The sequence below is a fragment of the Ambystoma mexicanum genome, chromosome 3p, assembly GCF_040938575.1.
Source record: "Ambystoma mexicanum isolate Mex_15411 chromosome 3p, UKY_AmexF1_1, whole genome shotgun sequence".
In the NCBI taxonomy this organism is placed as follows: domain Eukaryota; kingdom Metazoa; phylum Chordata; class Amphibia; order Caudata; family Ambystomatidae; genus Ambystoma; species Ambystoma mexicanum.
This window is the reverse complement of record NC_090925.1, coordinates 326577028-326590170: the sequence shown is the minus strand read 5'-3', so window position 1 is coordinate 326590170 and position 13143 is coordinate 326577028. Positions and strand designations below refer to the sequence as shown.

The window sequence follows — 13143 nt, the reverse complement described above, 5'->3', positions numbered from 1 at the left end:
AAATCTTGCTGTTTTTGCTTTGCTCTTAAAAGTCAAATCTTGCTGTTTCTGCTTTGTGCTAAAAAGTCAAATCTTGCTGTTTTTGCTTTGCTCTTAAAAGTCAAATCTTGCTGTTTTTGCTTTGCTCCTAAAAGTCAAATCTTGCTGTTTCTGCTTTGTGCTAAAAAGTCAAATCTTGCTGTTTTGGCTTTGCTCTTAAAAGTCAAATCTTGCTGTTTTTGCTTTGTGCTAAAAAGTCAAATCTTGCTGTTTTTGCTTTGTGCTAAAAAGTCAAATCCTGCTGTTTTTGCTTTGTGCTAAAAAGTCAAATCTTGCTGTTTTGCTTTGTGCTAAAAAGTCATATCTTGCTGCCCAGTGCGAAATTCTCTGTATTTTGCTTGTATACTGTTTCTTCTCTGTAACTTGCAAGCCCAGTGACCTCACCACTCTCTTGTCTCACACCTGACTTAGCCCCCCCAGTATCTCCATCCTCTCCTTACTTCCACCCCAATGGCGCTTTCTGTTTCTCCTATCTTCGCCAACTGCTTCTCCATTGACTATCCTCCCCTTCTCACTAAGTCTGGTAGGAAGAAGTTCAAAAAGGATATCTTGGCTTCTAATCCTGGTCTTCCTATCGCCGACACCTACTCCAATGCTTCCACCAGACAGACCCTTACCGACATCCTCTTTGTCGTTCCTTCGCCAGATCTATGGACTTCTCATATGGTCTCTATGCTCTGCCTTATCTCCTCCTCTCCCATTAATGGCGGCACTCGCTGGGAAGTTCTCATGGCTTCCTTTGACTCCTCTAAAGTCATCATTAATGTCTACCTAAATGGCACTGTCATGGTCCAAGGCCCTCAGGCCAATCTCCTCCTCTTTGATAGGCGCTTCCCTCGCCTCATCAATTTCCTCTCATCTCCTGCTGTCCCCTCCTCTCCCCCATTGGCTACCTTGCCCTCTCTCTCCTCCTCCTCCTCCTCCTCTGCCCCTCCTAGGGCTCTTTCTCCTCCGCAGGGCGTACCTCTGATCTGTACCCCTCCCCGGAAGGTCTTTAAGGCTGGCAACCTTCTTCATATTGCCACTCTCAACTCTTGCTCTGCCGTCAAACACTCCTCTGACATCTGCCACCTCCTTGAAGAACTAGACCTTGATGTCCTTGGTCTTACTGAGACATGGTTCACGGCCAGCTCTGTTACAAGCTTTGACACTTTCCTCGCTGATGGTTACAAGATCCTCTCAGCACCCAGATCCTCCCGGTCCGGTGGGGGGTAGTCCTGATCTTTCCTGAGTGGATTCCTGTCTCTATCATTCCCACTCAGACCTACTTCTCTTTTGAATGCCTTGTCTGTAGGCTTTCTCTCTCGCCTACCCATGCTCTTACTGTGGTTACCATCTACCGGCCTCCTGGTCAAATCACCTCATTTCTCTCTGATTGGACAGACCTCTCCTCCTCCCTCCTGGCCTCTACCACTCAACTCCTCCTCCTCGGTGACCTAAATATACATTTAGACTCTCCTTGCTCCTCCTCTGTACTCTTCCGTGACCTCTGCGACTCCCTCTCCCTGTCCATCCTCCCCTCTGGCCCGACTCACTCTGCAGGGCACACACTCGATGTCTTGATCTCCTCTGACCTCCCCCTCTCCATCCTTCTGACCAATCTTCTCTCTTGGAGCGATCACTCCCTCCTCTCATCTCATCTCTCCCTCTCTTCCCCCCAAGCCAAGCCTACCCCAACACTGCCACCTACCTTCTCGGACATCCGGCCCATGAAGCGTGTGTCAGTTGAGGCTTTTGTCGCCACTTTCTCTCCCCCCCCTCCACCTTTGGCTGTCTCTCATCCTGATATAGCCCTGTCTCTGCTCTACTCTTCAATTTCTGATACGCTTGATGTTCTTGCCCCTGTCATGAGGATCCGTTTGAAGTCCAAAGCCAAGTGCAATTCCTGGTATGACTCTGACCTAGCTACACTTAAACGTAAGTGTAGGGCAGCTGAGAGGAAATGGAGGACTTCCTGTTCATCCTCTGACAAACTGGCCTGTCGCCTGCTACAAAGGCAATACCGACTCTCTTTCCTCACCAAGAAGAGAGTCCACATTCAAGCTTGTGACTCTGCGGCATCTAACAACTCGGCCGAACTCTTTAAAATCTACAAGGAGCTGGCCAACCCTGCTGCAGTCTCTACCCCTCCTGTTGCCTCCCAGGCTCTTTGCAATGCCCTTGCCTCTCACTTCATTTAAAAAAACCCAGGACATCCTGTCCACCCTCTCCACCCACACTCCTCCTCTTCCCTCTCCATCTGTGCTTGCTGACCCTCCTTTAGCCACCCTGCCACCATCCTTCTCGTCCTTTTCTCTTTTCACCCCTGACGAGGTTGCTAGACAAGTCCGATCTATGAAAGCCTCTTCAAAACAGGTTCATCCCTGTTCCTCTAAAACCATCAAGGACCACATTTACACCCTCGCTCCGGCCTTTGCTGATTTTTGCAACCACTCCTTTGCCTCTGGATCCTTCCCCTCCCCTCTGAAGCACTCCTTTGTGCATCCTCTTCTCAAGAAACCCACAGCTGATCCTTCTTGTCCAGCTAACTATCGCCCAATTTCCATTACTCCCTTTCTTGGCAAACTCCTGGAAAAGTTGGCCATCTCTCAGCTTAACCTTCATTCCAATTCTGTTGGCTGTCTCCATGACCACAAGTCTGGTTTCAGAGCTGCCAGAATAACGGAAACTGCTCTCCTAAACATACGTGAAGATCTGCTCACCAACCTTGACTCTAACATTCCCTCTGTCCTCATCCTCCTCGATCTCTGCCTTCGACACGGTCAACCATACCATCCTGCTCAACCATCTCCGTGAAAACCAGGGTATCACTGATCAGGCTCTGGCCTGGCTGACCTCTTTCCTCTCAGATCGACCCTCCCAGGTCCAACTTGGGTCCTTCCTTTCATCTATCTTCCTCTCTACCTGTGGTGTTCCCCAGGGGTCTAACCTCTCGCCCTGGCTTTTCAACCAATACCTGCCAACTCTCGCCCACTGCATTGCCATTTTCTGCTCAAATTTCCAGTGCTATGTTGACGACACTCAACTCATTTTCAGCTTGCGCTCTGCCACCTTCTCTTCCTCTCTCATCTCTGATTGCCTAACTGCCATTCAAGATTGGTGTGCCGCCAATGATCTTTGTCTGAATGCCAGCAAGACGGAGATCCTCCTCATCGGCACACCTTCACCATCCTTTCCCCTCCCTCTCTGGCCGGCCTACCTTGGCCCTCCTCCTACCCCCACCTGCGAGGCTAAGAACCTCTGGGTCATCTTTGACTCCACCCTTTCCTTCTCTGCCCACATCTCTGAGGTCTCTAAAAAGTCAAATTTCTGACTGCACCTCCTCAGAGGTACTCTGCCTTTCCTCTCCTTCTCCCAGAAGCTCATGGTATCTCAAGCTTTGGTTCTCTCTAGCTTGGACTATTGTAACAGCCTCTTTCTAAATCTACCTGCCTCTACTCTCCACCCTCTGCAACTAATCCAGAACAGGACTGCAAGACTTGTCCTTGGCCTCAAGCCCTGGGATCGTATCTCTCCAGCTCTGAAATCTCTTCACTGGCTCCCAGTGGATGCAAGGATTAAATTCAAAACCCTCTGCATTGTCCACAAGGCTTTCTGGGGCCTGGGTCCAAAATACCTTCAGCTATCCCTCCGCAAATACCTCCCCTCTCAAGCTCTTCGCTCCTCTACCTCCAACTCACTCAGGGTCAGTCGTTTTTCTAAGAAACGAGCTGGGGGTAGACCTCTGTCTTCGGCTGGGGCCTCCCTCTGGAACAGCCTCCCTGCCACTCTAAAACTTGAGGAGAACCATCTCTGGTTCCGGAAGCACCTCAAGACCTTCCTCTTTTCTTCTGCCTTCGCTCCCCCTCTCCCCTGCTGATCTATTCTCTCTTGGCCCCGTGCACCTGGCCACCCTCTGTCTTTTGGGCCCAGGTACCTGCTCATCCTGTCACCCTCCCGCACTGCCTCCGGGCCACCCCTTGCACTGGGGTCTGTATCTGTACCCATACAGCCCCCCCTTTTTCTTCCTGCACTTATCGGACCTACCCTGTCTGCTGCCTTAAACCTAGCACTTGCAAATTGCTGGCTGCATTACCACTGTTTGTTGCCTTTATTATTTATTTATTGTTATTTATCTGTTTCTCCTCTGCTTCGCACTTTCCACCTCTCCCCCCTTCCATGCACTTTTCCCCTCCCCCTCTCACATGCACTTGCGCGTTCTCAATGTCACTGGGCCTAGTAAGATCGCTGTTTTGTTCTCTCCTGTTCCCCTCCCTTGCCTTGTCGCGCTCTGAAACACTTGTGTACGAGCGGGATAGAAATAAAATATCAATCAATCAATCAAAACCCCCAAGGCCGTGGTTAATCAGGGAATTCTGAACCTTTTTCCTTTTTTTTTCTTTAGAGATAGAAACCAATTTACAATCATAGCCACACTTAAATCGATCCTCATACTGCAGAACAAAGTGTACTATATCATTAGTTCTGAAAACAATATTAGAAACAGAGTTCACCCTGTCCTCTTCTTGGTCAACCAACAATATGTCATCCCCCATCATAACTCTAGTGGAATGATAGTATGGAATTACTGCATCATGTGTCGATTTATTGGTGGATGCACTTCATCCCTCATGATCCAACTGACTTGTAGGGCCATATAGTCACCCATCAAAACCTCAAAACCTCTGCTTGGTGACCATTTGCCATTACTCCATCTATCATACCTGGGGATTTTGTTTCCAATTCAGAGCCCATCATATGAGGCTTTTGCGTCTCTACTTTTTTCAGATATCCTCTAATATCCTCCTTTCTTCCCTCACTTCTAATCAGCACTCTACCTCCCAACTACGGGCTCTGGGTCTTCCTCAATCAACTCTAACTCTGAAGTATTATGTTTATCAGCAGTCAAATTGCTTCTGTGGATTACGGCTGGCTGGTTAGGGTTGGATACTTTTGTCCGTACCCCAGTAGCTGCCCCTTCACAGATCACTGGAGTATTCTCTTTATCTTCACTTTACCTCCAATAAAGGCCACCTCTACCACCTCATAGTTGCCATCAGCATTCTCCGCCAGGGCCCACTTCTCAGAATTAAGAGCACAACCCTGCCTTTTCCTTCCATACCTCTTGTTAGCATACATGTGAGCTTGGTGGATAGGAGTCTGTTTTTAATTTTTTTATTTTTTTCCTATTCGCCAACCCCTCACCCCCCTAACCCCCATTTCTACGTGTCCATCTTGCCCAAGGTCAGAGTGGTGGTTATCGGATACATCCTTTATCTCTATTGCCTCCCGCGATAGATCATCTTCACCCATCCTTTCCACCTAAGTCACCAATTTAGTTATACCTCCTTTTATCCACACACACAAAGATGTTAACTCTTCCAGCGGCACAGTGTGACTATCTAATTTGTTCTCTAGCAGTACACATTTCTCTCTTACTTCAGTGCAAGTACTAGTTTTATTTCCCTGAGTGCAAAGTAGTTTAGAGCACCTAAATCATTTGCGTGTGTGGCCAGTTTCAGCTCTGTTATCACATTTCACCAAAACTGCCCTTAGTAGTTGTTCCAGAGCCAAATAATGGGTAGTAGATAACTCACTCTCCCGGTCACTAGCCAGAGAGTCATTCGCATTGTATCCCGACCAGTCCAAAATACCCTCTCCCACAGTCTCCCTGGTATCGATTGGGGCCCTCTGCCAGCTAGAGGTGCATTTAGTAGTTTCTTTAGATATTAAAGGTCTTTTTTTGGGATTTGTTTTCAGTTATGCTTTCCTCAGGCTTTTTTTTGTGGCATCTACTTTTTAGTGAAGCAACACACAGCACCTTCTGTGCAGTGTTGGCAGAAGCTCCTAGATCTTCCCCATCATTATTTATTTTTTCCCTCAATAACTGGTATGGTTACTAGAGCAGGGGGATACTTTTTATCCTTCCTACTTTTTCTCTTGTATGATCAGCACACAACACATGATGTGGAGTGCTAAGGGGGTACAGTGTATCTTTTTTCTCGCTTCTCCAGTAACATTTCGTTATTGTGACCGGCCCATCTGTTCAGGCTGTTGGCAGTATACCTTCTACACAACGTTTTTCATACTTTTTATCAGAGGCTGCTATTGCAGCGCTGACAAATCACATTGGTCACCCCATACATATAACATGGTGGCCTTGTCTTTCATGATATTATATGATATGATGGGTTATTTATAATGCGCTTAATACCCAGAGGTTTCTAAGAGCGGACCCGGGGATCGAACCTATGTTGCTACGTGTCACCTTGCTTCCAAGGCGAGCATGTCCCCCCTGAGCTATCCTCCCGAGACAGCCCTGAACAAGATCGTTTGCCTTTCTGGTCTCTTCTTCTACCATTCCGTGTCTGGGACGGTCCCTTTGCCCTTGGTATGCTTTGCAAGGAAACCCCACTAAGGATACCTGAGTGCCTGGCAGGACTGGAAGTGGGGGAGGTCACGCGAAACACCCCTGACCCTTGTCCTGCCTGGTTGGAACCAGTTCAGGCTGCAAGGCTGGCTGTCCCCATTGGACAGCTACCTCAAAGTTTGAGTGGTGTATGGAACATGATTGATGGACTTAGCTGGTGTTCCTGGATATATCCACAGGTTCTGGAGCAGAAACCCAGAGTCAACCACTGGAACAAGAAGATGCTGAGGAGCGCAGAGAAAGACCTCACCCGCACTTTCAACGAGTGCCAGACCCTTTTTAGTCACAGCTGCAGTCTGAGCCTTGTCACTCCAAGCGACAGGGAAGATCTGAAGAAGGTGACTTCCTCCCATAGACTGGTGGGCCTAATCAGCTTCAAGCCAACCTACAATGTGTGCCCTCCCCAGAAGAGCTGCAATCCTCCAAAACCTGGGGTCCTGCGCTGCATAGCTGTGCAACTTCTCCGGAAGCATGGGTTCACCTGCAACTTCGAGGGCATCCTTCCAAGTCTGCAACAACTGTAATTGGCTCCAAATGTCCCCTCACCAGAAGTGAAGACCGAGAAATTGAGTGCAGTTGACCGCTGCGACAACCGACTGTCCACCGGGCCTGCAGAGGGCACCAAGAAACACATCACATGGAAGAACTGCAGCTGGACATTCCCCTGTGCGAGTGCTGTCGCCAGATCCACCAAAGTCACCTTCTTCAAGTCGCCAAGATTGAGGAACAGGAGACTGGGTCTGTTTTGTGGGGTGGTGGGTGTGTGTGTGTGTGTTTGTGTGTGTGTGTGTGTCCGTCCCCATTTCTGAAGATCAAGTTTGGAGCCAAATATTCTGCGAAGATCCAGTCACACACAACACTGAGTGGAGTCTTCAGCAGGAACCTGTGACAGTGGATACCCCTAATTGGGGGGTTCATGCCTGAGAGGGCAGGAAGACTGACAAACAGCAAGACGGTCAAAGGACAGTTTTAAAAACTGACTGGGCAGCCATTTTGTGTATTTGTTACCCAAAATGGCAATATTGCTGTTAAAGAAAGTTGTAAAACATGGATCCCTACCACCGGCTTCTTCTCCAAGGCACATTCCAAAGGCATACAACAATATTGCTAGACAAAAAGGAACTGTGCCGGTAATGCTGCACACAGGGTGGTGAAAACATGAATGGAAGAAGTGGTGTCCCTGGACAGTCAGCCTTGTGGACTAACAATGTCCATCCAAAAAGAAGTTGAGCAAGTGAGCGTTTGCCAGGTTGGGAAGCTGTAAAAAGAAACCTAATCCTGAACACTATGCTGGTTTAGTTGCCAAATGCTTAATCCGGTTGGGAAACGTTTTTTTTTAATGTTTTTGTTGACTGCTTCTTTAACACCTTAATTCTTTACAGTAATTTAGAAATCGTTGCACCAGGTCAATGTGAGGATGCTTGCACAGGGACTTGGCACCTTTGGGGTGCATTTCATTCCTGAGACCACCAGTGCTGGGGGCACATTAAGGAGTTGTCTTGAATGAGACCTCTGGTACACCTAATTTGGAGGGGAAAAGGGCAAAGTATCGGGCCTTTAGCCAGGGGTACAGTGTAAGGCATTTGCCTTTGCCATCTGGATATGTTTCTTACCAACTCCTATTTCTAGCCATTGGTTGCCTATGACTTCAGCATTCACACCGCTTTCCTAGAGTACATTTTGTCTGCCAGATATACTGGATTCCAGGTCACTGACGATTGTCTGTCTAGAGTCTAGACTTTGCATTGCCTTTCAAGCAGAAAGCTAGCTTTGCAGATCACTACTGCATTCCGCCCAGAGGTCATTCAGAATTGCGATGTTTCTATTCTGTTTTAAATTTGTTTATGATTATATATAAACCTGTCTAACAGTGTGATCCGAAGAAAAGCCACCTGCGCTGCCTTCCTTGATTGCCAGAATTACTTTGCTTGTGTAAGAAAAGATGATAAGCTGCCCTACTCTCTGGAAATCGTCTGCTCTGAGCCTCATTTTGACCTCTGCCATCACAGGTTTTATAGTTGATCATAAGGTTCCGGGTGTTGGGAATGGGAAGGAGTTGGATCCGTGTAAAGTAGGCACACTTAAAATATTTTAAGGTAAGTAAAACATTACTTTAGTACATATATACAACTCAGGTAACCCACTATTGGTTACTCGCTACTTTAAAATCACAAAAGATTATTCACTCAATAAATGCAGTCAATTAAGTAGGGAGAATTAATGTTAAGCACACATTATGCATAGGCCTTTTACTTGTAATCACCCAGCACCATATACCACAGCTTCGCAGTCCAGCCCTAGCTTGTACCAAGTCTCTGGTAGCTTTAGGTGTCCCAAAAGGTTCCTGAGGCAAAAGGTGAGTGGCCGGGAGTGCCCAATCGTCTAGTGCAGGAAATGTACTGACTTTCAGTTTGTGCAGGGCAATTGCTACAATGCCAAATGGAGACTTAAGGGTCAGAAGTCAAATTCCAGCAACAGAAGGAGCAACTGCCACCTCTGGGGTTCTTAAGACTGGCCAACAGACATACTGACCTCGATACCACTGTCTTGAGCTAGCCCCAGATGGCGTTAAGGTAAGCATGACTTTGTTCCCAATGGAAACCCATTGGGGAGGGGGTGGTTTAAGAGATATGTGATCTCTGGCCCCTCTGCACCTCAGAAGTTAGAACCTAGTCGACACTAAAGCTTTGGGGAAAGCCAAGCTCGCTGATGTAGTTTCTGTTCACGGTCGCGGGTTTTCAGAGTGGTCACCACCAGTCATCTGTAGCTTTTTCTGGAGACCTAAGGTGGTGGGGGGACGACACACAGATTCTGTTAAACGGAAAAGGAGGGGTTTGGGGATATGTTCACAGATGCATTTCTTGCATTGACCCTGGGCTGAGACACGAGGCACACTGCGGCTGCACGCTGGTTGTCCTGCAGGCTGGTCGACTGGTGTAGGGCAGCAGAGCGAATTTCCAGAGTCTCAGCAGAGCCTCGAGGATGACCACGAAAAGTTCAGCCGTTTGGCTAGCAGGAAGTCCTTGCAATGATAACCCGCTAGTTCCGGGCCTTGCAGAGGAAATGCAAAGATACACGCTCCTAAGAACGAAAACTGGCGATGTACCTAGAGCAGGAGAGGTGACTGGTTGGTATCACCAAAATCGGGACTGCATCTCGCAGAGGTTTCCCCTAAAATAAGAATAATAATAATTTTTATATAGCACTTTAATGTGAAGCGATTTACATAGGACCTATTTACATACATTACTATTATTACACAATCAAAATTGGTACTCATTTATCGACCTCGAATGGATGAAAAGCTGAGTTGGCCTTGCTGAGATTCGAACCTGCAACCTGCTTATCAAACACAGATCACAGCAACGAGCGGTGAACCCGCTCAGCCATTTTACCTATTGATATGAAGGTTGAGGTCCGCAATGCAGTGATATTGGCTGAGCCAATGCTGGTTGCTGCAGCAGTCCTCCGGTGTCCCTCTGTCATAATCGTTTTAGGATCTCTTCAGTTCCAGTGGTCGATTTGGTTCCTTGGTCCAGCTTTTCTCCTTCTATCAAGAAAATGGGGTAGGGGAGTCTGCAGCGCTCCAATAAGGGCACCCTGTATCATTCAAACTTGGAGGTGGCTGTACAATGGGGGACAGCCCGCCTCCAACAATCTGACCAGCAACATCCAAGTCCCTGGAGTAATGTGGATTGGGGGCAGACGGGCCTTCCTCACTTCCCATTAACAAAAGCAATTGGCCCGCCAGCCAAGGTGTAATAAAAAGTGAGCGTTCCCCACCTAGAAAGGTAGGGCGGTAACAGGACTTACAACATGTCACTTTAATGCATTACCATGGCTGCAAAAGCAGAGCAGCCCGGCACAATGCTTCCCAAAATAGGTAAAAAGTGAAGACTGCCATCTGCCTGTAAGAGCATTCCTGGTCAGTAGCAAAATGGCTTATGCTGCACACAGTAAATGACCACTACTGCCCTGGTGGGTCTAGGGGATTCACCAATGAGTCCAAACAACATTGCAAAAGGGGCTGTGGGGTGCCTGGTAGCACACCACTTAAGGTGTAGGTGTGTGTGTGTGGTGGGGGGGCACCATAGGAAAGCATAGGGCCAAAACTAAGGGGAGCGGTCTCTTCGCAACCCCCCACGCCCACTCAAACCTTGTACGAAGAGTCCAGTGGGTCCAGAACAAAAGTAAATGCAGCGGGTCAGTGAAATAAAAAGAAGTCATTTAAAAAAATCTGTGTCCAGCAATACTGCTGGGAGACTCAGGACAGGGAGAGTTTCTTTTTGTGAATCTTACCCGTCTTATTCCCCCCTTTAAAAAAAAACATGTTTAATGTATAAGCTTGTTAGACTTTAATTTGCATGTTCCATACTATTTAAAAAAAGAAGTTCAATGACTTGTGGAATTGTTGGGGATCCTGTTACTGTGACATGCTTGCCTTTTGTTTTCCAGGATCATCACGTAATTCCAAAATCTTGAAGCAGAACACCTTTGATGTGTTTAGCAATTATCGTCGGCTAAATGCAAGTCAGAACAAGGCAATTGCAACGGCGCTGAGGGACCCGTTCACGTTGATCCAGGGACCTCCTGGTAAGCAGTAAACTGATCCTGTGAAAGTATAACTGATTGTGTGTCTCTGCATTGGAAGTCTGAGCAATCCAATGAAAACCACTGGAGGTCGGATACATTGGAAATGCTACTTAAGTAATTTAAGAGCTGGTGGTGACACAAAGCATGATTGGAGCAATAAGGCAAGTCAAAATAATAAACACATTAGTCTACCCACCCATCATGCCAGTATCTGGGGTACGGATGCTGTTGGTGCTGCCCAGCGGGATTAGTGAAGTAGCAGGTGGGGAGTTTTAGTTTGCTGATGTGGTACTGTAAAGTGGGTAGTGGGCTAGAAGCCCTCGGCTCAATGAACATGCCAATGTAGAGGACGTAAAGAGGACCAGAATCTGGAACTCTCAGGAGCGGAGTGTGTTGGAGGCAGACGGTTTGGTTGGCAGATTCATCCATTTTTTATGCTAGTCAACTTGCCTTATGTCTGAAGAAGTTGATGCAAAGTTGAGGCCTTACCAGTGGTAAAGTACTTTGAGAGGGCAACCCGCAACTGGCCAGATATTGATCATTGTCTTAGCAAGGTGAAGAGATAATTGAGGAGAAATGTGGGTGTGCAGAGAAAGGCGAAGGAAGGCTTTCTTTGGCTGGCAGGGGAATGAAATGGATCAGGGGAGGAGGAATTATGAGGGCTGTCTTGCAGTACAAGGGCATTTGGGACCATGAAATAAATGTAGCACAGAGTGAGATGAAGTGTTGGTTAGGTGTTAAATAGTCTGTGCCAAAAAGGCCTTCTTGGGTGGGGGTGTGGTACATGAAGGGCTTTGATGGAATGGTTTGAGGAAAGGTTGAAATTGAGGATGGCCGTGGAATAATTCAGTAGATGGAGAGATGGCTGTGCTAATGTTTGGATGGTTGAAGACCTAAGCTGCAAAGTTGTTAGCAATGACCGTGCATTTCCTCCTTTCAGGGTTCGGAGGTTTACTGGTCCTCTCGCAAGATGGATTTGGGGAGCAACTCAAAATAAATATAAAGTACAAGAATTAAGGATTTAGCCTAGTCAAGGCTTGAGGTGGGGGTGGGGTAGCACACGGGCATTGGTACAGCTTGCAGGGGACTCCGACTACTCAATATTTTACTTGGCATAAATGAGTGGAGTGCTTAATTGCTTATGCTGTAGGAGAGAAATCTCACTTGACCTCTCCTTTTCCAGGAACAGGGAAGACTTTGGTTGGTGTCCACCTTGTGCACTGGTTCCACAGAATAAACCTGGAGCAAGAACAGCAGCAGGTGCCAGTTCCTCTGGATCCTGCAGATGATCGAGCCAAGAGTTGCATCCTCTATTGCGGCCCATCTAATAAATCAGTTGACGTTGTTGCTGGTAAACAATACTTTCATGGATGTGGGCTTCTGGGAGTGCATTAGTGAGCGGTTGCCTGGGTTAATGGAACAGTGGGGTGCCAACAGGGGGTGCAATAAAAAAAAAAATATCATATTATCCAAGGGGCAAAATGTATGAGGAAGCTACTTGTCTCAATTTCGCCTAAATAAAAACATTGCCAATTATGGAATACAGGTTCATAAACTGCATCATTGAATTTCTGCATTTGTATTTGGCAAAGCATCTCTGTTAACAGTCCTACATGTTGATGCAATATGCTCAGCTGCAAAAAAAGTGTTTCTTTTAACTTCCTTCATTACATCAGATTCGAATATGTCGGCCCAAAGGACTGGCCATGGTGCATTCTAGCACCTCTTCTAGCACCTCTTTTCTGAAGGGGTGGGGGAGGGGGGGCGGAAGGGCGTGTTCTGTCAAAGGAACTGTCCCTTAGTTGTAGTAACTGGAGGGGTTTTAAGAAGACATCAGCGGCTCCCCCAACCCACTGAAGTCCCCCTTTAAAAGAAGCCCTTACACTTCCTACCCAGGTCCTCACATGAAGCTTTTCCAGTTAATCTTAATTATTATTGTCCAGTACCAACAACTTTTATTCTCATGAAGTCGCATGCAGACCGCTGTGCCAATGTACGTGTGTCCTGGTGGTTCCATGTGTTACTATCCCTGCAAAAATATCACCATACTGAAATATCGCCATATTTTTGCAGCAATATTAAGACATGGAACCTTAGGGGGA

General features: G+C 47.2%; 1 protein-coding gene across 2 annotated transcripts in view; it reads left to right on the top strand.

Annotated features, from left to right (window-relative positions):
- The window catches only part of LOC138580390 (3'-5' exoribonuclease HELZ2-like), a 957207-nt gene that overhangs the window by 557756 nt on the left and 386308 nt on the right, over positions 1–13143 (top strand). For both annotated transcript variants that reach the window (XM_069650902.1, XM_069650903.1), the window contains exons 11-12: positions 10904–11041; positions 12225–12392. In XM_069650902.1, the coding sequence (XP_069507003.1) occupies positions 10904–11041; positions 12225–12392 (306 nt within the window). The remainder of the gene's footprint in view (positions 1–10903; positions 11042–12224; positions 12393–13143) is intronic.